The sequence below is a fragment of the Marmota monax genome, unplaced genomic scaffold (assembly GCF_021218885.2).
Source record: "Marmota monax isolate L192 unplaced genomic scaffold, Marmota_monax_Labrador192_F-V1.1 WCK01_AAM20220418_F8-fsc00004, whole genome shotgun sequence".
Classification (NCBI taxonomy): Eukaryota; Metazoa; Chordata; class Mammalia; order Rodentia; family Sciuridae; genus Marmota; species Marmota monax.
In genome coordinates this window covers 24,720,945-24,743,245 of record NW_026692881.1, presented here as the reverse complement: position 1 = coordinate 24,743,245, position 22,301 = coordinate 24,720,945, and the positions used below count along the sequence as shown (strand labels likewise).

Genomic DNA, 22,301 nt, shown 5'->3' with positions numbered 1-22,301 from the left:
AATGCTGGTAGTGGGAGAGGCTGTTTGCAGGTTAGGGCATTTGTCACGTGGGAACTCTGTGCTTAATTTTGCTGTGAACCTGTATAAGGTCTATTAAAAAAAGAATTGGAAAAACTCATTATTCTATTTTGAGTTGTATAGTTTTTTGTTAGTAACCTATGGGATGTAGTAAAATGTGCATGATCCCTGGTCTGTGTGGGTACTTGCAAGGTCATTTTGTTACATGAAACTACCACTATAATGTTTAAGAATTGTTAACTGTTACCTGTATTTGTTGAGAGAGGGTCTTTTTGAAGATCCAGCTCAGTCATTTCTGTCATCTGTGCTTTCATCACATAGAAATGGAGTTTCTGTGTGCAGTATTCATTGGAAGCAGTGTTCTTTTGATTTTGATACTCACATATTTGTAAAAGCTTCAGAATTTCTAGTGGGACCACAGTCAATGTCCTTATTTCTTTTTAATGACTTTTATTTTTCTATTCATATTTTGTGTTTTCTAGAGCTGGTGACTCTAGCTCTGATTTTGTTGGGCTGATAGGCTCCTCTGGGCCCCTGAGACTTCTTGGGGCTCAGTTTGAAACCTTGAGTCTAATCTATCCCACCATGCTTTAGAGAGGAGAACACAGCACTGAGGCCCTGGTCCTCTTCTCCCTGAGTTTTGCACAGCTGGTTGGTAGCTGGTCATCCCTAGAGCAGAAGACTTGAAGACTGTTTTGAACCCAGGGCTTCAGGTATGCTCAGTAAGAACTTTGCCACTCTATATCCCCAGCCTGCACTTAAGGCTTGATTCCTGGTGGACTGGGCTTTCTACTCTAAATCTATGGTTTGTTAGTTGACTAAAAAAAAAAAAAGGTTTATAAAGCAACTTCTTTTAAAGCACTCAAATTTAAGAAGCAGAAAAACATCAGAAGAAAAAATGATAATCATTCTAAACTTACCCCAAAGTAACTACTCTTAACACTTGGGCGACTCTCCTAGAAACTCCTCTATGCATATATACATATATAATTTTAAATAAGAATAATCTATAGGTATTCTTTAAAATTTGTTTTTTAATCACTCACCAGTGTTGTCTAGCCATCTTTCCAAGTGAAATGTAGATCTATATAGTATTTTTCTAGTTTTGTGTAATTTTTAATGGTTGCTTAGTGAACTGTTGTATGTGTTTAAGTTTAACCAATTGTGTTTTTCCCATTTATTTTTTACTTTCATAAATAGACATCAACACATATTTTTGTGTAGTTGCTTATCTCCTTAGAATAAAGTACTAAAAGTGAAAAAGGTAGCCAATTTGGAAATGAGTATTAGTAGCTAAAACTTTCTTGCCACATAATTACCATTTGAATGTGTTTAGAATCTGTACCCATTAGTGTTTCTGGCAGCTTTGGGCTTGTTCTGGTGGTGGGGTCAGCAGAAGATGCTCCTGGGGAGGGGCAGAACATGGCAGGCCCGATGGCTTGCTTTGAACCAGTCACTGAATTGCAGGGTGCAGGCTGGTTTTGGAACCAATTCTCCATCATTGCAGGTTGCAGAATGGCTCCAAAGGTGACTTCAGAGCTGCTTCGGCAGCTGAGACAAGCCATGAGGAATTTGGAGTATGTGACGGAACCAATCCAGGCCTATATTATCCCGTCGGGGGATGCCCACCAGGTACAGAGTGGCAGTGGGTGGGGACAGAACACATCAGTCTTCCCTTTTGTGTCTTTTGCCCAACTCTAAGGTATTTGTAGAATTTCATTTGTTAACTCACAACCAAGCACGTCCTCTAGAGCTTGATGTAGGGACATGTGTCCAGTAGGGTCTTGCTGAATACTCATGGATTTCACCCTCTTTTCTTTGTTTTCAGTGAATTTAGCCAGCTTTCAATAAACTGTGAAAGAATAAATGGACAAATTAAGTGGTGGAAGTCTTGGACCTTTCTGTTACTGATACAGTCCACCCATCTCTTCTGTCATGCCCTGCCCCTAGCAGAATTGTCTTCCCTGAAGGACAGGTAGCAGGTTATCATGGAAGTATCATGATCATGGTAATGTTGGGTTATGAAGATGAATTTAAGATTGAATTCCTTCCCTCACTGTGGTTATAGTTTTTAGTGAGAGATGGAAAAATATACAAAGTCCTCTTCTTCCTTAGAGTCATTTAAATATTTTTTTAATTATTTATTTTTTAGTTGTTGCTGGACACAATATCTTTATTTGTTTATTTTATTGTGGTGCTGAGGATTGAACCCAGGGCCTCGCACATGCTAGGTGAGCGCTCTGCCACTGAGCCACAACCCCAGCCCCTAAGTATTTTTTTTCTTAATAATTTTTTTTTAGTTATAGGTGGACACAATATCTTTATTTTTATGTGGTGCTGAGGATCGAACCCAGTGCTTCTCCCATGCTAGGCAAGTGCTGTTCCTCTGAGCCACAACTCCAGCCCCTCATCTAAGTATTTTTTCCAGCCTTTGCTTATGTGCAAGGCACTACCTTAGGTATTATACATGTTACAAAGGTGACAATTACTCCTGGTCTCTAGACTTCAGTTTAGTAATGGAGTTACGTTGTATACACATGTATCTGTATTGCAAGGAAGAACGTGGTAAATGCTATCAAGAAAATTTGGACAGTGGGCCTTGGAATTTTGATGAAGAGATTCACAAAGCAAGAGAGGCATTTGAGCTACACCCCTAGACCTTGACTGATGGGTGGAGTTTGGATAAATAGAATTGGGGGTGAGGTGGAGTGAAAGAATTCTAGGTAGGAGGATTAATAGGAACAAAGGCAGAGAAACAGGAAGCTTCAAGCGCTTGCCAGATACAGTGTGGTAAGTTTCTCCAACTAGAACCCAGGGGAGTAAAAAGTAATAATGAAAAATAAGCCTGGTGTTTTAGGATTCCTGTGCAGATAACAGAAACTGCCTTGAGGCACCTTGAGAAATGGAATGCCTTGTGAGGGCTTAGGGGCGGAAACACTGAATTGGCAACACTTGAGGCCGTGTGTGTGTGTGTGTGTGTGTGTGTGTGTGTGTGTGTGTGTGGCTGGGCCTGGAGTATGCTTGCCAGGGCCTCTTGTAGGTGTCTGGTCCTGAGGATAGGAACCTAGCTGACTCTGAGCAAGAACTGGGTGGAGGATTTGACTCTTAGTGCACATCTGTTTTTCTGGCCAGCAGGACAGGTGGTATAAACTAGACAACTCTGGTTTGTATATCTTTTTCTCTTACTTTTAAGATACCAGATTGAGCTAGAACCTTAATCCCAAATCTAGAGTCCCTAATGAGAACATGATGGGCATAAACCCTTTGTTCTGATTTCTTTGCATGTGTGTATTTAAGAGAGAGATACCATGTGGAACAAATATAAGAGGTGGGGGTCTACTTGATTGGAGCGGGTAGCTGAGGCAGGTAAGGGTATTATGGTCAGCTGAGCAAAGATCTCAAAAGACATCCAGTCTGGCTGACCTCCTTTCTGCCTTCCCCAATGTCCTGGCTCATACGGCTGTGACAGGGTCAGACTTGTGTTAACTTGGGGCAGCCTCAATATTAAACCCTTGCCTGGAGACCTGGAATTTCCTGGCCTCAGGAGCAAGTGAAAATCTGAACTGAATAAACAGAGCAATTGAATGAGATTGAATGAGACAACAACCTAAAGATTAGGATACCTTGATATTTAGAAGTGTTCACCAAACCGTGTTTGACAGCATTCCTGTTGTGTCTTGTAAGATGTTCTGCAATAGTGCAATGAACTGAACATTTCTTTTATTGTAGTAAATACATAACTTGAAATTCACCATGGTAACCATTAAAAAAGGTATATTACTGTAGTGTTAATGTATACATACATTGTTATGCAATAGTACACTAGAAGTTTTTTCATCTTGCAAAACCAAAACTCTAGACCTTTTAATTGACAAATCCCTGTTCTCCCTCTCCTCCCTACCCCTGGTAACCACCATTCTACTTTCTATTTCTAAGAGTTGTCTACTTCAGATACTTCATATAACCAGACTCATGCAATATTTGTCTTTTTGTGACTAGCTTATTTCACTTAGCACAATACTCTCAAGGTTTATCTGCATATGACAGTGACTGACAGGAGTGAGGTGATAACTTAAAGTTAAAAAAAAATTTTTTTTAATTGAACCCAGGACCTCACACATGCTAGGCAAGTGCTCTACCACTGATCCACATCCTCAGTGCTTTATTTTATTTTATTTTGAGACAGAATTTCATTAACTTGCCCAGGCTAATCTTGAACCTGTAATGTTTCCACCCCAGCCTTCTGAGTAGCTGGTATTACAGACATGAACCATTACGTCCAACTTATTTGACTTATTTCTTAACTGCAGGACTTCTCAGGACCTTTCATATGTTGATATACATTGCATAAATAACTCTAAGAAGAGGGTAAAATATTCAGCATTTCCCCAGACTTAAATGATTATGGAATTCCGGTAGTCATCTCAGGTGTGGAGGGGGATATTCTAGTGTCTCATGAAATACTTTTGTGATTCCACAGTAGCACTTTTCATGCCATGATGGATTAGAACTTGCTTCTTGAAGTGAGAGGATGGAGAGATCCATGCGTGGAGAGGAGAGGCCACTGACGATGTAGAGGTAGATGAGAGGGGGGTGCTGAGCAAGCCTGAGGAATGTTGAGGGAATACTGGCTTTTGAGCCTAGTCATGTATTGGAAAAGTAGATGATCAAACTAGAAAGAGGGTTGGTGGCCTGTGAGGAAGCCATAGAGCTGGTATGATAATGTTACTAGCTTTAGTAGGCAGAGGGGAGGTAAGGCTAGCCTGGGGAATTTTAGGTTTGGATTCTAGAATTGGGTTTCGTAACAGAATCCTTCCATCCATCTGTGTTCACTAGAAGAGATAGTCAAGATTCACCACATTTTCATCTTCACCAAGGAATGAATGAGTAAATAGGCTGAGCTGGGCACATCACCATTTAAGAAGGGCAGACCTTGGCTTTCCCTTCTAGGAATTTCTTTTTCCTTATGCTTGGGCTCTTTGCTGTCTCCCATCAGTCCTAGGCATTGGCCTTTGCACTTGGAACCAGAGGCCCATGAATTCTCTGGAGTATGCCAGTGGTGTTGTGCATTTTCTGCCTTCACGCGTTGGGCTGTTTGCCAAGGCTGGTTTGACCTCAGCCGTCCTGCCTCAGGACTGGGCAGAATGGTGCGGCTGCTGCAGAGCTCGTCATGTAGCAGTTGTTTGGGGATGTTCTGGACATCCCTGGCGCTGTTTGAAATTGGGGATCTCTTCTGAAAGGAGTTTCACAGTCTGTCATGGAGTCCCAGATAAAGACTCTTGATAACTTTTAATTATTTGTGAACCTAATAAAATAGGGGAGGCCTAATTGTGTGGGAAGATTGACCTGCGAGGGCCACTAAACGAAAGGCTGAAGGCTTCTGGTTAAGGGGCTGTTCAGAGGTTTTGTCATTTTTGTGTTTCAGTTTCATTTTGCCTGGGGTTAGGATACGATCTGTGCAATCTGTGTGTTTACTAGTCAGGAACATTCTTGTAACCAAGCTAAGCCAAGTTTATCTTGACGTTCTTAGTCCTGGGTACTGTTCCCTAGCAGCTTTTTTTTTTGGTCATTATGAAACTGGTTTTTGAATAAAAACCTGATGGAGTGAGGGTTTTTTTGTTCTTTTTTCTTTTTGGTCTTTTTTAAAATTGAGACAGGCTATTTGTATATCTTTATGGGTTACATTATGGTAATTTGATAATAATAAGGGTAATAAGCATTTCCATTTCTTCAAACATTATGTGTTGGGAATTTCATATTCTTCTAGTCACTTTGGAATCCGTCATAGATTGTTTTAACCATTAGTTACCCTACTGTTCTATAGAAAACCAGAATGAATTCATCCTCTGTAACTGATTGTTGCTCCTTACTGAAGTTCTTTCTATCCCCCACCCCCAGTCTCTAGTGACCACTATTCCATTCCACTCTTCTATGGGATTGACTTTATAGTCCCACAAATGAGTGAACACATGTATTGCTCTGTGTCTGGCTTATTTCACTTAACATTAGTGACCTACAATTCCATCTGTGCTGCTACAGAGGATGAAATTTCATTCTTCTTTATGTCTATAATATTCCATTATGTATAGATAACATTTTCTTTATCCGTTTATCTACTGGTAGGCATCTGGGTTGATTCCATACTATAGCTGTTGTAAATAGTGCTGCAATAACCATGGGAGTGCAAGTATCTTTTTTTTTTTTTTTCATTTTGATTGAGGATTGAACCTGGGGTGCTTTACCCACTGAGGTACATTTCCAGACTTTTTTTTTTTTCTTTTGAATTTTTTTTTTTTTTGAGACAGGATCTTGCTAAGTGCTGAGGCTGACCTCAAATCTGTGATCCTCCTGCTTCAGCCTCCCAGGTTGCTGGAATTACAGGTCTGTGCCAGATGTCTGGCTATAAATATCTTTTTGGTATAATGATTTCCTCTTCTTTAGATATATACCCAGTAGTGAAATTGATGGATCATATGGTGGTTCTATTTTTCGTTTTCGTTTTTTTTTTTTTAAGGGATCTCCATACCATCTGCACTAATTTAAATTTCTACCAGCAGGTATGAGAGTTCCCCTTTCTTCCCCTTTCTCTTCATTCTCATCAGCTTTTTTTTTTTTTTGTCTTTTGGATAATAGCTATTTTAACTGGAGTGAGGTGATAGCTCATTGTGGTTTTGACTTGCATTTTCCTGATGATTAGATGTTGAACATTTTTCAACTTGTTGGCCATCTGTATGTCTTCTTTTGAGAAGTATGTGTTTAGTTCTTTATCCTGTTTTTAATTGGATTACTTGTTTTATGGGAATGTAAAACATTTTCTGTGTCTGACATTAGGTGTGGCCTGATGGGAACTGCAGTGAGGCTGGCCAAACCACAGGGGCTGTTCCAGGCTCCCCTCAGCTCTTTATCTCCTACTAATGATCCTGGAATATAGAATTAGTTTTAAAGCCATAAAAAAAATGGCTTTTCCTTAGATGAGGAGAACGAGGCTCTAATCCCAGACAAACATGTCTTTCCAGCAGCATTCTGAAAATAAAGTCAAGCTTGCTTGGTAGTAATTGTCACTTAGTGCAGAAGTTACTGTTTAGACTTCACAAACTTACATTCTGTACTCTGGCTGTTCTCCCATTTTCGCCACCCTGTTTTTCTTTTCTAATCTCTAACTGGCCTTTCTGTAGCTTAGCTCTCTGTCCTGCATATATGGGGAAATTTGTGTATCTCTTCTGTCTGCCTTGTCAGCGCCTGCTGCTGGGCACATGCTGAGGCAGGAGGTTAGCAATCTATTTGGGTTCAGAGTTGCCACTTCCTAGTTGCTTGACATTGAGCAAATTACTTCACACTTTTAATGATTATGTTGAACTCTCTGGGTCTCTCTACCTGTAAAAGGTGGGGGGGATAATGATAGTACCTACCTCATAGGACTAAATTAACTTGGGATTAATAGATGCAGATGCTTAAAGCTTGTCCGTCTCCTAATGAGTTGTCTTATATAATAATACCTTATTATTATTATTTCTATTATAGAAATGAATGAGATTTCCCTTAAGAAGATCACAGAGTAGATAAGTCACAGTTAAAAATGCTAACACAGTTGGAAACTGGCAAATGTCATAGGAAAGAACTCAATCAGCACTGTCCAGTAGAAATATATGAGCCATTTATGTAATTTTAAATCTTTTTATAACAACATCAAAGTAAAAGAAACAGTGAAATCAAATTAATAATATATTTTATTTACCCTAGTATGTCCAAAATATTATAATTTTGACATATTAATATAAAAATTAGAATAGGACAGTTTATATTTATTTTTTTTCATACTGAGTTTTCAAGTATGGTATTTTACATTTAAAGTCATCTCAATTTGGATATGTAATTTTCAACATAAATTTTTGATCTGTATTAAAATTAATAGTTAAATTTATTCATTAAATTTATAGTTGAAAAAATAGACCCACACACCCAAGTTGTTCTAAACATACCTAAAGATTTTCCAGTAGGTCGTGGCTCAGTGGTAGAGCTTTTGCCTGGCACGCTTGAAGCACTGGGTTCAATTCTCAGCACCACATAAAAATAAATAAAAATTAAAAAAAAATTTTTCAGTAATTTAATCTTGAGTATCAGTTTTATTTCAATTAATTAAAATGAAATATTCTGTTTTTCAATCATATCAGCTACATTTCAAGTGCTCAGTAGCTGCATGTGACTGGTGGCTGCTGTAATGGACAGCATAGGTTTATATAAAGTGTAGAAGGCATTCATAGGTGAGAGAGAATATTTTAAGCCAGCCAGGGTCAAAGAAGGCTTCATGGGGGAAGTACCATTTAAATTGGAATGTGAAGAGGTAGAATTTGGATGTATGGAGAGAGAGATAGGCATAGAAGATATACCATGAAAAATCTTTGAGACCAGGGGAACAGGCATAATGACAAATGTGAAGAAAGCCATAGAGGGACCTGTCCAGCCATGGGTGGCCTTGGCTCCCAGACAGGAGTTTGGGTTTGTGGGAGTAGGGACCCACTGAGGGCCTTTGAAATGAGGGTGACAAGATCAGCAGGAGCATATGTAATATGGATTGGAGAAGGCACACACTGGGAATTGAGAAACATGTTCAGAGGCCATTGCAGGATCCCAGAATCTGGGAAAAGAGGGCCTGGACTTGGGTCCAGCATTAGGAGCAGAGCAGAGAAGAGGAACTGGGAAGAGAAGTAGTAGAACCTGGATTACATGTGGGCTTCATATGCAGGAGGCAGAGAGGATTGGGAATTTTGGGGCCCAGGGTATTTGTGGTGCCATCAATAAAAAGAAATAGGCTTTGTTTCAGTTCCTGTGGAGAGCAGGGGCATCGTTGGGGTGACTCTATTAAGTGGGTCTCTGGGTCCTTGCCAAGACTGTGAGAACAAGAAGGAAGGGTTGGCTTTGTGTGTGACCTGCACAGCAGCCTCTTCAGCAATAGAGAGGCTCTGTTCTCTGTGACTCTTGCTCCTCATTGTTTCATTTCAGGCTTGATTCAGGGTTGATGGAATTTCTCTTTTTGGGTGGGGAAGGGAGGGTGTTGGAGAAGTGAAGGGGAATCTTGAATTCTATCCTTTGTGTATTTTCCAAAACACAAATACACACACCCACACACTGTTCCCTACTACAGAGAAACGTACCCCAGTTGCACAATTACTCAAGGACTTGGCACTCCAGTGGTCTGCTGCTCTCTGTCCTCTACCCCTCTGAGGATTTCTTTTTTTAAAACTCAGAACAAAGGTTGTGGTATAATGAATTTAGGCCCAAGGGGACTTTTACAGTGAGGACTTGTCCTTTTTCTCTGGTAATCTGGAGGCTTTCATGTAGTGTCTTAAGTGAAACATTGGGATTTGTGGGCACCATTGGCTCCAAATCAGGAGAATCATTGGTTGGGCCCAGAGCTGTGTAAGTACTTCCTTTTAGAAATCCCAGTTCCTCATCCTCCCCATCTGAAAGGATCCATATTAAATTCTTGGGCTTGGCTTATAAAAGGGTCATATTTGTCAGAGACTCTGCCAATATATTTCACTGTGTTTATGGTTCCTTCTTCTGGAAGATACAAATCAGATTTTCCTAAACTCTTTGAAGGCTTTTCTGTTCCTCCAGCTTCCTGGTTTGTTTGTTTTGTACTTTAAGAAGCTTTTTCCTAGGAGGGGTAGTGATTTTGGCAACTGTGTGAACTAGGGTAATGCCAGCAGTTGTAACCCATCTTAAAGTGTCAGTGGCTTGATACTGTGAAGGCTTTTATCTTCAAGTACAAGAGTGGATTTCCTGGGTAGGATCCAGGCTCTTTCCATCCTATTCACCCCTACCCCAGAAAGGAGTATGGAGAGGGAACACTCATATTTAAGTGTCCTGACCCAGACATCACTTCCCATACACATTCTATCGGTAAGACCTGGTTACATGACATCGCCTAGATACAAAAGGGCCTAGGAAATGAAGTCCTGGTTGGGCAGACACTTTTCAGTGACTCTTCTACACTAAGGTAGGAATATGAATCTTTGGACAACTATTTGTTTTCACCACATACCTCGACTTGGTTCCATTTAGGAGAGAATAAGAAATTTCCAAAGACTGGGAGTTATCTAAATATCTGGGCACAAGGAATCCATGTCTTCATTCACAATTTACACTCTGGTACTTCCTGTGGACAGTCAACATTTATTTATTCAGTTTTGTTTTCATTGAGAACCTCCTATGTTTGAGGCATGTGCTAGGCGTATGGGAGTGGAGGGTCAGGGAGGGGAAGGTGTCATCCCAGTACGTGCTCTGGTAACCTCAGTCATCACTCAGCCATCAGTCTTCCTTGCCCTGTTCCATATGCATGTGGCCATGGTGACCACTCTTTTTAAATCCCAGCTCTCGTCTTCAAGTGTCTGTCTAGAACTTGCAGGATAAAGTTCAAGCTTAGGGTAAGGGTTGAAGTCTTTGACCTTGTCTTCAGACGGCCTTGCCAGAAATCTCTCCTGCTTCCTTGAACTTCCTGCCCTGTTAGGCCAGTAGGCTAATGCCGCAGTCTGGCTGGGCACAATCAGGAGCCACTTGTCAAAAGAAACTAACTTTATTTTTAGAACCACACACGCCAAACAAAACAGCCTCTCAGGAAAAACCCTCAGAGCCTCAACTGCCACCACCAGCTTTCCACAAGCCTCTCTCTCCCACACAAGCTTCTCTCCACCTCCCACAATCCTCCTGCTCTTGAGGCCGATTGGCTGGGTCACATGGGCGGAGCCAAAAAAGTCCCCCAATGAGCAGCTCCGTGGTCTGAAAGGGCAGGGAAACAGCCCAATGAGCATCACCGCAGAGGAGCCAATCAGCTAGATGTTGCTGGGGCCGCTGTGAGCCAATCATCAGCCGGCAGCTGGAAGTTTGCTGGGGCCCCTTCGGCTGTGGCTCTCAACATCTCCCCCTCTCTGTTTAAACAACAAGTATGTGGCTTAGGGACCGTGCCTGCCTTAGGTTGTCCAATAGTACATATGATCCTTTGGTACCATTGCAATTGGATCTTACCCGTCACTGACTACCGGTCCAGTATACAGCCACACCTGTGGAGAGGTCTTTGTACCAGCGGGGGGGTGAGGTTCTTTGCCTCACCTCTGTTGGCCCCCAAATTTTAGCTGGATGATCATGACAAGCAGAAGGGAGGAAGATACACCAGGCCAATTGTCGGCTCCTTTTGGAAAAATTGTACCACCAATGACATCATCAGCAAAAATACCCCAACACTACCACAAGTCGCTGCACCAACAGATAGTTCACAATGCATACAGGTGAGTTCACAATGTGTCCAGGCAAGTTCTGCAAGCAGTTCAGTGATGGCTATTGTAGAAGCTGTAGATTGGTTTTATCTTTGACTTCACCAGCACTGGGATGAAGATAGGAATTCTGGCAATAATGGCTAAAGAAAAAATTATGTAACATTACAGAAGGCACTAAAAGAAAACAATTTTCTTAACAATTTACATTTTCTTCACCAGCACTGGGATGAGGATAGGAATTCTGGCAATAATGGCTAAAGAAAAAATTATGTAACATTACAGAAGGCACTAAAAGAAAACAATTTTCTTAACAATTTACATTGTCTTCACTGGCACTGGGATGAAGATAGGTATTCTGGCAATAATGGCTAAAGAAAATATTATGTAACATTCCAGAAGGCACTAAAAGAAAACAATTTTCTTAAACAATTTACATTGTCTTCAAGAGAATTATTAAATATAATGAAAAGGAAAGGTGAAAGTAAACAAACAGATCTGTTAACCTTCTTTTTTGTTTACATATTAAAACAATCCTCAACAGTTGTTTACCCAATTTAAATTAAACCATATAAATCACGTGAAAAAAAAATATTTGGATCCATTTTATCATGAGCGCTCATCATATATGATATATGGACATACGTACATTCAAACATATAACACAAAACACAAGTGTGCACACATAATATAATACATACAACACATAACATTATAGTAAAGGCCTTATAACTTTTTACAGGTGAAATCTCCATTGCAATGTTTAAAAACTCTATAGTCAAAAAATAGAACTGATCAGCAAAACATTAACCTAGGTCTGTATGAGCTCAAAAAACAAAATAGAACTTCATGATATGGCAAAGGGCGATAATAAAATAGATATTGAAAAAAGCATCCTGGTTCTGTTGCAGATGTAAGAATAGCCAAACTGGAGTTTTGGATATCAGTTGTTATGGATTTGAGCCAAATCATCTTCTTTTTGGTCTGTAGAAATCGCTTTAGTTAATCTTTCTGGAATCCAAATCGGCTGCTGTTCTCCCTGTGGAAACACATAAACAGACCCCCGACTCCAGACAATCACTGGGTCAGGACCTTGGTTAATCTCTCTGGAATCCAAATCGGCTGCTGTTCTCCCTGTGGAAACACACAAACAGACCCCCCCGACTCCAGACAATTACTGGGTCAGGACCTTTCCATTGTCCTGTTAGAATATCCTTCCAAAGTACCTTGGGCTTATGCACATTTTTTGGACACATATGCCTTTCTGCAGCACTAAGTCCTGATGAATCCAAATTTAAAAAGTTTAGAGTAAAAAGGGTTATTTTAAGTTTATCTTTGGGGAATATATACCCCTTCCCAATTCCTTCTTTTTGCTTTAATAAGTACATTTTAATAGTTTGATGAGCTCTTTCAACTATGCCTTGTCCCTGTGGATTGTATGGGATTCCTGTTATATGAGTAATGCCAAATGTTGAGCAAAATTGTTTAAAAGAGGTAGAAGTATAACCAGGGACATTATCTGTTTTTAACTGTTTTGGAACACCCACAGTGGCAAAATTTTGTAAGCAATGAGCTATAACATCTTTAGTTTTTTCTCCGGCATGAAGGGAGCCCATCAAAAATCCAGAAGAAGTATCAACTGTAACATGCAAATATTTTAATTTTCCAAATTCTGGCAAGTGTGTGACGTCCATCTGCCAAATATGGTTAGGTATCAATCCTCTAGGATTGACTCCAAGATTAACTTGTGGTAAAAAGGTCACACAATTTTGACATTGTTTTATTATTTGTCTAGCTTGTTCCTTAGTTATTTTAAAATGCTTTTGTAAAGTGTTAGCATTGACATGGAACTTTTTATGAAAATTTATAGCTTCTTCTAGTGTAGAGAAAATATGTATGTCATGTGTAGTTTTATCTGCTAAATCATTGCCCAAACTAAGGGCTCCAGGCAATCCTGTATGTGCCCTGATATGTCCTATAAAGAATGGATCTTTTCTGTCCCAGATTAGACTTTGTATAGTGGAAAGCAAAGAGAAAACAGTAGAGGAAGGGGAAATCCTACCAGCATCTTCAAGGGATACTATAGCGTTAACTATATACTGACTATCGGAAAATAAATTAAATACAGAATCTTTAAACATCACAAAAGCTTGTAATACTGCATTAAGCTCTACCTTTTGAGCTGATTGTTTGGGTACTAAAAATGTAAAAGTTTGATCAGGTGTAACTATTGCTGCTGTACCATTATTTGATCCATCAGTGAATATATTTGGAGCATTCATGATAGGTGTTTTTCTTGTCATTTTTGGAAAAATTACAGGATGCAATGACCAAAAAGACAATAAAGGATTAGATGGTAAGTGGTTATCAAAGAAACATTAGATTTGCACATGATTATTGCCCAAGTATTTAACTCATTAGCTAACTCATCAATTTGATTCATAGTATATGGAGTAATAATTTTATTGGGAGAAATTCCAAACACTCCCTTTGCTGCTTTTATTCCTTTGAGTATTAATTGTCCTACAGCCTCAGGATACCTAGTAAGAATAGTGTTAGGAGAATAAGATAAATGTATCCATAATAATGGACCTTCTTGCCAAAATACTCCTGTAGGAATATTTTTTGTTGGTAGTACAATAAATAATAAAGGCAAACTTATATCAATTCTATCCAAATGCATATTTTCCATATATGTTTCAATGATTTTTAATGCCTTTCTTGCTTCAGGCGTTAACATTCAGGGTGAATTTGGATCTGATGGACCTTTTAGGATATCAAATAAAGGTCCCAACTCTCCTGTTGGTATACCTAGATAAGGCCTTATCCAATTTATGTCTCCTAATAACTTTTGAAAGTCATTAAGTGATTTGAGTTGATCTACTCGTATTTGAATTTTTGGTGGACGGACCATGGTTGAGGATAATAGAACTCCTAAATAATTAATTGGAAAATTTAATTGTACTTTATCTATTGCTATCTCTAGATTATAATTTTTTAATAAGTTTGTAAGTGTGGCATAACATTCTAGCAATGTGTTTTTATCTTTGTGTGCTAATAATACATCATCCATATAGTGAAATATTTGTAGTTCAGGATTTTGATTTCTAAGTGGCTGAATTACTTTGTTAACATAAATTTGACACATAGTTGGGCTGTTAGCCATCCCTTGAGGGAGTACTTTCTGTTCATATCTCTGATCAGGACCTTCATGATTCAGTGCAGGGATAGTAAATGCAAAACGTGGACTATCCTCAGGATGAATTGGAATTGAAAAAAAAACAATCTTTAATATCTATAACTAAAACATACCAGGTTTTTGGCAAAGCAGACAATTGAGGAATCCCTGATTGAGCAGGTCCCATAATAACCATCTCATTATTAATGGCTCTTAAATCTTGCAATAATCTCCATTTACCAGATTTCTTTTTGATGACAAAAATGGGAGTATTATGGGGAGATACAGAAGGTTGTATATGTCCTTCCGCTAATTGTTGTTTGACCAGGTCATGGGCTGCTTGTATCTTTTCTTTTGTCAGGGGCCACTAAGGAACCCATACTGGTCTTTCTGATTTCCAAGTAATTTTTATTGTCTCAGTGGCCCTTTCTGAAAATCCAACCCATGTCTGTCTGTTCCTTGATCTATTTGTATTGGTGCTGCTATACCTTGTTCTTGTTTTTCTAATCTTTTTCCTTTCCTAAAACCTTGTCTAGTCATAATAGTGGGTGCATTTTGGTTGATGTTATTTGTTAATGTCAAACCTAATTGATCTAGGACATCTCGTCCCCATAAATTTACGGGAAGATGATCCAATACATATGGCTGTATAGTTCCTTCACATCCTTCAGGATCCTTCCAATCTAATACCATTGCACTTCTATGGGGATTAGTTGCCACTCCTAGGCCTCGAAGCGTTTGAGTGGCTTGTTGTAATGGCCAATGTTTTGGCCATTCTTGACAAGAGATGATGCTAAGATCTGCACCTGTATCCAGTAGTCCATTAAATTCATGTCCTTGAATATTTAGTTTTAGCATGGGGCGAGAATCTAAATTTAAAGAAAGCATAGCCCAATCTACACCTGTGGAGCCTAATCCCTTGGAACCTCTTTCTACAGTACGACTGGAAAATTTATCATGTAGGCTGGGTATTATTAGTAACTGTGCTATTCTATCTCCTGGTGAAATTACTGATATACCCTTTGGAGAACTGGCTATAATTTTTATTTCACCTTCATAATCGGGATCAATTACCCCAGGACTTATCATAAGTCCTTTTAGAGTAGAAGAGCTGCGTCCCAATAATAAGCCTACTGTTCCTTTGGGAAGAGGTCCTTTCACCCCTGTGGGAATGATTTGAACTCCCATCTCTGGAGTTAGTACTGCTCTGGCGGAGGCGCAGATGTCCAACCCTGCGCTCCCTCTGGTTTGTCTGATGAGGGATCTGATGGACAATGTGTCCTGGGCACTACCCTGATGGGGTTGCTGGGTTCCTCCAGTGCTCCGTATATTTGTGGTTTTGGGCCCCGGAGCATTGGGCCCCCCTGTCCATTTTTTGGCAATGGAGCCCAATGCCTTTCTCCACGATATCGTGGATAAACACCTGGTCCTTGTTCGTTTTTTGATAATGGAGTACCCTCTATGGTGGTTTGAGAACGGCATTCATTAGCCCAATGTCTCCCTCTACGGCATCGTGGGCAAATACCTGGTATTCTACTCCTTTGATACCTAGTTTTGTTAAACCCTCCTCCAATGGGGCAATTCCTTTTAAAATGTCCTGTTTGTTCACAATTGTAGCATGTTCTTGGCCTGGCATCTAAAGCCTGTTTTACTGCAGCTGCCACAATTTGCCCTTGTTCATTAATGTCTCTGGCATCTAAAGCCTGTTTTACTGCAGCTGCCACGACTTGCTCTTGTTCATTAATGTCTCTACATAATTTAATATATGTGTTTAAATCTTCATGTTTCCATGGTCTAATGATATCTCTGCACCAACGATTCGCTTGCTCATAAGCCAGGTGTTTTAGTAATGGCATTGCTTGTTCTGTATTCCCCAAAACTCTGGTAGCTGTTTGAATAAGCCTATCTACAAATTCAGCATAAGGTTCATTAGCTCCTTGTATTACCTTAGATAATTGACCTTGTAAACCTCCATGTCCTTGTAAAGTCTTCCATGCCTTAATTGCATCTACAGCAATTTGTGCATATACACCAGGATCATATGCAATTTGTTGCTGCTGATCCTCATAAGGTCCCTTTCCTAACAACATATCTAGATTTCTCTGAGGATAACCAGCTGCTGCATTTCGCCTAGCCGTCTCCTTGCAAAATTCCTCATTGGCAACCTTCCATAACAGGTATTGTCCTCCATTTAGCACAGCTTTACACATATTAGCCCAATCTGCTGGCGTCATGTTCAAGTTGTTAATGGATTCGACCATGCTTACAGTGAAGGGTGCTTGAGGACCATAGGTTGTTACAGCCTCTTTTAGCTGCTTCACTGTTTTGAAATTTAAAACTTGGTAAAATCGCTGCCCTCCTGCCTCAAATACAGGGCATGTTAATATTTGAGATCTTGTCTCAGGATCCCAACTATCAACTGCGGGGGTTGGGGGCCTCCCAGCATATGGAGGTGGCGCTGTTGGTTGGACACTTACGTCCTCTGGTGATAGAAAGGTGTTAGTAGCAGTCTCCTGTAGAGGTGGTGCTGTTGGTTGGACACTTACACCCTCTGGTGATAGAAAGGTGTTAATAGCAGTCTCCTGTTGTAACTTTCCCCCTGATGGCTTTTTCTGTTTTACACTTTCTTTCTCTGTCTGACTAGCTTGAGAGGCCTTCTCTTTTACTTGAATCTTTTCCTCTGTCTGACTAACTTGAGAGACCTTCTCTTTTACTTGAATCATTTCCTCTGTCTGACTAACTTGAGAGAACTTCTCTTTTACTTGAATCAATATGTCTTCTCCTTCCTCTACCTTTGTCTGAACTGAAGGCTTTGGACTAAGCAAACAAGATATGAACGTCCACAATGGCAATGTGCCAACTGGCAGAGTCCCTGGGCTTTTCTTTTCTATTCTTTTTAAATCTTCACCATGATGGTTCCATTGTGATATATTCAACAACTCCTCCTTAAAAAGCCATGGGCTACATTTTTGTATTGTATCAACGTATGCCCTGACTGTTCTTGATTTTACTGAGATGCCTCCTTCCTCTAACAATTTACTTAACACTCTTTCAGTTTGTTTTTTACTAATTTCTGATCCCATATTTCTACTATAATACAACCCAACAAGATGACGCCAAACAAAACCGAGACAGAATGAAATAAAAAGGGAACAACAAAAAGTCATTATAGCCTTTCTATCCTCCTGATATGTGCATCCGTCCTTTCTCCCTATCTGTTCCTCAGACGTAAATAGTTTTTCCTCAGATGTGAGCGGTTTTTCTTCCGTCTCACTCATCTCCAGGGACAGGCAACTTAAAACAAAAGTGAAGCAAAATAAAAGAGGAATCTTAAAATGGCTACCCATCCTCTCGCCCTGCCCTCAGGGGCGAGCAGTTTCACTTACCCTCAGTCGCTCCCCGTGTGAGCCACCAAATGCCGCAGTCTGGCTGGGCACAATCAGGAGCCACTTGTCAAAAGAAACTAACTTTATTTTTAGAACCACACACGCCAAACAAAACAGCCTCTCAGGAAAAACCCTCAGAGCCTCAACTGCCACCACCGGCTTTCCACAAGCCTCTCTCTCCCACACAAGCTTCTCTCCACCTCCCACAATACTCCTGCTCTTGAGGCCGATTGGCTGGGTCACGTGGGCGGAGCCAAAAAAGTCCCCCAATGAGCAGCTCCGTGGTCTGAAAGGGCGGGGAAACAGCCCAATGAGCATCACCGCAGAGGAGCCAATCAGCTAGATGTTGCTGGGGCCGCTGTGAGCCAATCATCAGCCGGCAGCTGGAAGTTTGCTGGCAGCTGGAAGTTTGCTGGGGCCCCTTCGGCTGTGGCTCTCAACAGGCTTGCTGCCTCCTGTGGGAGTTGCTCTGGAAATGCATGCCCTTAAGTCCTCAGCAAGAGATAGTAAACAATTACTGTGCCCCACAATAACTTGGGCCTTACCTCTGCTCCGATAATGAGGCGTGGCTCCACAAGTAGGTGTCACCCGGTGGGGTTGAGTTACACTCACTTGTTTCTTTATAATCCTACACCTTTGCCCTTTTTGGGATAGAATGTTCCATGGAACCTCCCCTTGTGTGTCCCCTATATAAGAATAAAGAATCCCAGTGATTCTCTCTCTTTCCATGGATCCTTAAGGTCGGAGAGTCATCACAGATTTTGGAGAGGTTATTTCTGTACGTTTGTGTGCTTTCTTCCCCCATTTTCGTAAGTTATTGGAATAGTGAGATTTTGTGAACCCAGCATTTATCGCCAGCCTCCCCCAGACCTTGCCTCTTGCTTCTTAGCCTTCTCACACCTTTCCTTCTCTCCACATTGTTCTCTTGCTCTTCCTCACCTGTCCATGGTGGCCTGGGTCAAACCTCTGAGCTTGTCCTGATGGATTTAAGGCAAATGTCTATATCCTTAAAACTGTAGCAAATTTTTAAAAAATATATATTTTTAGGTGTAGATGGACACAATACCTTTATTTTATTTGTTTTTATTTTTATGTGGTGCCAGGGATCAAACCTAGTGCCTTATGCATGCTAGGCAAGAATTCTACCACTGATCCACAACCCCGGCCCTGAAAACTGTAGCAAATTTTGTATTGCCTATTCAGCATAGTTTATGTGGCTGTGCATTACTGCTGACATTTCATGCAATAACTCTCTTATTTTGCTGGCCAGATTGTCTGCTCTAAGAAGATATTTCATTATGTTTCCTACGGAGTCTAGCTCATTGCCTGATGCAGAGTAATATATGCTACAGTCCATCAGTGCTGAGCGTGTGCTCACTGCTTACATCACACCTTACCCCTTTGCTGTGGGCATTCTCATCTTCCTCATTTTATACATGGGCAAGTTGAACCCAACATATGCCCAGCTCATAAACTGAGAGCCAAGCTTGAATGTGGGTCTGATTCCTGGTTGTAGGCGATATTGCATGGTTGATGACTGTAGAGGCAAGTGTGAAACATGATTTGTATTCCTTGTTCCATGGGAGTTTATAATCTAATTGTGAAAGTAGATGTACACAACCTCTGAGATTAGAAGAGGTGACTTGACACCTAGCATGGATGGGAACTTGTTTTTTTTTTTTTTTAATTGTGCTGGGGATCCAACCCAGAGCTTGGTGCATGCTAGGCAAGTGCTTTACCACTGAGCTACACTTGGGTGGGGACTTTTATTAGTTGGACCGGAAGTTGGATCCTGACCCTGCCATTTACAGTGGGGGTTCCTTGGGGAAGTAAGTAATTTTCTCCTCTGGGCTGTTGCTTCTCCTTCTTCTTCTTTTTTTTTTTTTTTTCTTTTCATGGGTAGGTAGAAGGGTGGATCCTTCCAGAGCTGCTGTGGGTTAGAATGAGAGGAAATGAATATATAGTTATCGGCAACTAACAGGTGTTCAGCCGATTTAGCAAGTGTTTTATCAAGTATTGTTATCATTCAAGGCACAATGTGGATAAATACCACTTGGATGGTCCTGTAAAATTCAGAGATGTGGGAGGTCTCTGAAAGCTGGAGTTGGTTAGAAAGCTTCGTGGAAGACCATGTGTTTGAGCCAGATTTTGAGAGAGGACTATGGCTTTTTCTTTTTTCCTTCCCAGTAGTTTATAGATGTGCTTTATTTAGCTGTGTTTTATTTATGATGTTTGAATTAGATGCCAGCGTTTAAAACTTGGGTGATTTCTCATGAACACATATACTTCTGCCTTCTTCTGAAATATTGAAGGTTGACGACATGTGACCTGAGTCCCAGCAAGACAAGAATGAGAGCCGAGTAAGGGCTTCTCTCTTTAGAAAAGACACCTCTTGTCTTGCTTGACTTGTTTGGCTTACATGCCTGAGGTATTGGAGTTTGAAATTCCAGTTATAATCCCTTCAGATCTTTCCCCTGTTATTAGTTTTCTGCCACTGCCATAATCAAGTACCACAAATGTAATGCTTAAAACAGTGTAAATTTGTTCCTTCATATTTCTAGGGGGTCTGAAGTCTACAGTGGTCACTAGGGCTGCATTGCTTCTGACGCTCCAGAGGAGGACCCACTTCTCTGCTTTTTCCAGCTCCTAGGGGTGACCTTTACTCCTTGGCTCATGACTCCTTCTTCCATCTTCACAGAGATGGTTAAGGTTTTAACTGGCCAGAGTGAAAAGATTCAGCTTTCCTCCTCTTGTTCATTTATTCTGTTAAGTATGGTTTGAGGACCTACAACATGTCATCTGTACTGTGTATAGGCACAGTGACAACCACTGTGATGTCATGGAGCTTATATTATGGGAGGAATAATACAGTAAAAATGTAAATTCTTAACTAAGAGGAGAAAAATCTAGAAAATGTTCTATACAGAGAGTTCAAAGTGGCCAGGTGGCTACATTAGCTGGGTAGTTCAGGCAGGTGTCTCTGAGTTGGTGACAGTGGATCTGAAATATAAAGTGAGAAGGAGCTGGCCATGCCATGATCAAAGAGAGGGCTCTTTATAGAAACAGGAAAGAGCATAGACAAAGGCCTTGAAGCATCTCGGAGTTCAGGATGTGGAGAGAACTGAAAGGAGGCTGGGGTGGTTGGAGCATTGTGAAAGGGAGTGAGAGTCCCCAAGAAAAATAGGGCCAGATCCAGTGGTGCCTTGGGGACCAGGCCAGGGATTGGACTATATCTTAAATGTGCTAGGAAGCCATTAGAGGGTTTTAGGGAAGATGCTAATATGATCTCATGTAAATGTGTATGTGTGTGTGTATTTCTGAAAGACTCCCTTTGTGTGTAAAAAACGTATTATAAGGGCAGTGATTCAGGTAGAGATGATGGAGGTTTGGACTGAGTCCTGTTATCAGAGATAGAAGTGAGAAATTTTGGAGAAGTGCCACCAGCTATGTTTCTTTGTGTCTTTTTCTGAGCATGCCATAGGCCCTTTGCAGTGCTCTGGGAAGAATGTCCCACACACTGCCAGCTTTATGGCTGGGGAAGAATGGAGACCCAGGCCCCATGCTTGCCTGGGTTCTGTGTAGTCTGTTGGTGTGGAGGTGAGGCTGCGGCCAGCCTCTTCGGCCGTGTCTTCCTGGCATGTTGACCACTTAGGTCATGTCTGGTTCTTGCCTCAGACCTTGTCTGAATCCCAAACTGAACTGTGCATCTGGTGTTAATTCTACGTCCCTTCAGAGAAATCCTTCCCCTGCCTTTCTGATGGGAAGTCTGGATAAACCCTCTGGGTTGCCTGTCCCCACTCTCAGACTTATCCAGCCGAGGGGGCTGGCTTCCTGAAGAACTGTGCCCCTGAGCAAAAATGTTCCACCAGATGAGATAAGCATTGCCTTCTCTGGCAGCTGTAGAGCCTCTTCACTCTGTGACACAGGGAGGAGGGCCCAAGTCAGTGGAGTCATGTCGTCAGTTGAGATGAGTTCTCACTGTGTATTCCCCGTGTGTGCAGTGATTTTCTAGCACAAGTTATTTTTGTTAGCGTTGTTGCCCCAGTCTCTAAGAGACTTTCTCACTGTTCAGGAAGAAGAGATTAGCTATCTCGTCTTGTGGCATCCATGTAGCACTTATAGGTTTCAGGCAAGTTTTGAGACATTAACTTACTGTCCTGTTAGTACTTTTATTATTATTATTTAAAAAAAATTTAAAGAAAACTGTTTTTTAGTTGTAGATGGACACAATACCTTTATTTATTTATATGTGGTGTTTATTATCCAACCCAGTGCCTCATACGTGCAAGGCAAGCTCTCTACCACTGAGCCACAACTCCAGCCCCTTTTATTATTATTATTATTTGGTGGTGCTGGGAATCGAACCCAGAGCATGTAAGGTAAGCATTCTACCAACTGAGTTATATCCCAAGCCCCCCTTTTTTTTAAAAAAGTTTTGTACCCAGTGAT

The 22,301-nt window shown here is 40.8% G+C and overlaps 1 protein-coding gene across 8 annotated transcripts in view; it reads left to right on the top strand.

Annotated features, from left to right (window-relative positions):
- Xpnpep1 (X-prolyl aminopeptidase 1) overlaps positions 1-22,301 on the top strand; it is a 59,849-nt gene that overhangs the window by 10,890 nt on the left and 26,658 nt on the right. For 6 of the 8 annotated variants that reach the window (XM_058581292.1, XM_046450246.2, XM_046450249.2 and 3 more), the window contains one exon: positions 1,526-1,650. The exons of 1 other annotated variant lie outside the window; for it this stretch is intronic. In XM_058581292.1, coding sequence (XP_058437275.1) covers positions 1,526-1,650 — 125 coding nt within the window. Of the gene's footprint in view, positions 1-612; positions 732-1,525; positions 1,651-22,301 lie in introns of all 8 variants that reach the window. One more of the 8 variants, XM_046450248.2, reaches the window with a different exon arrangement.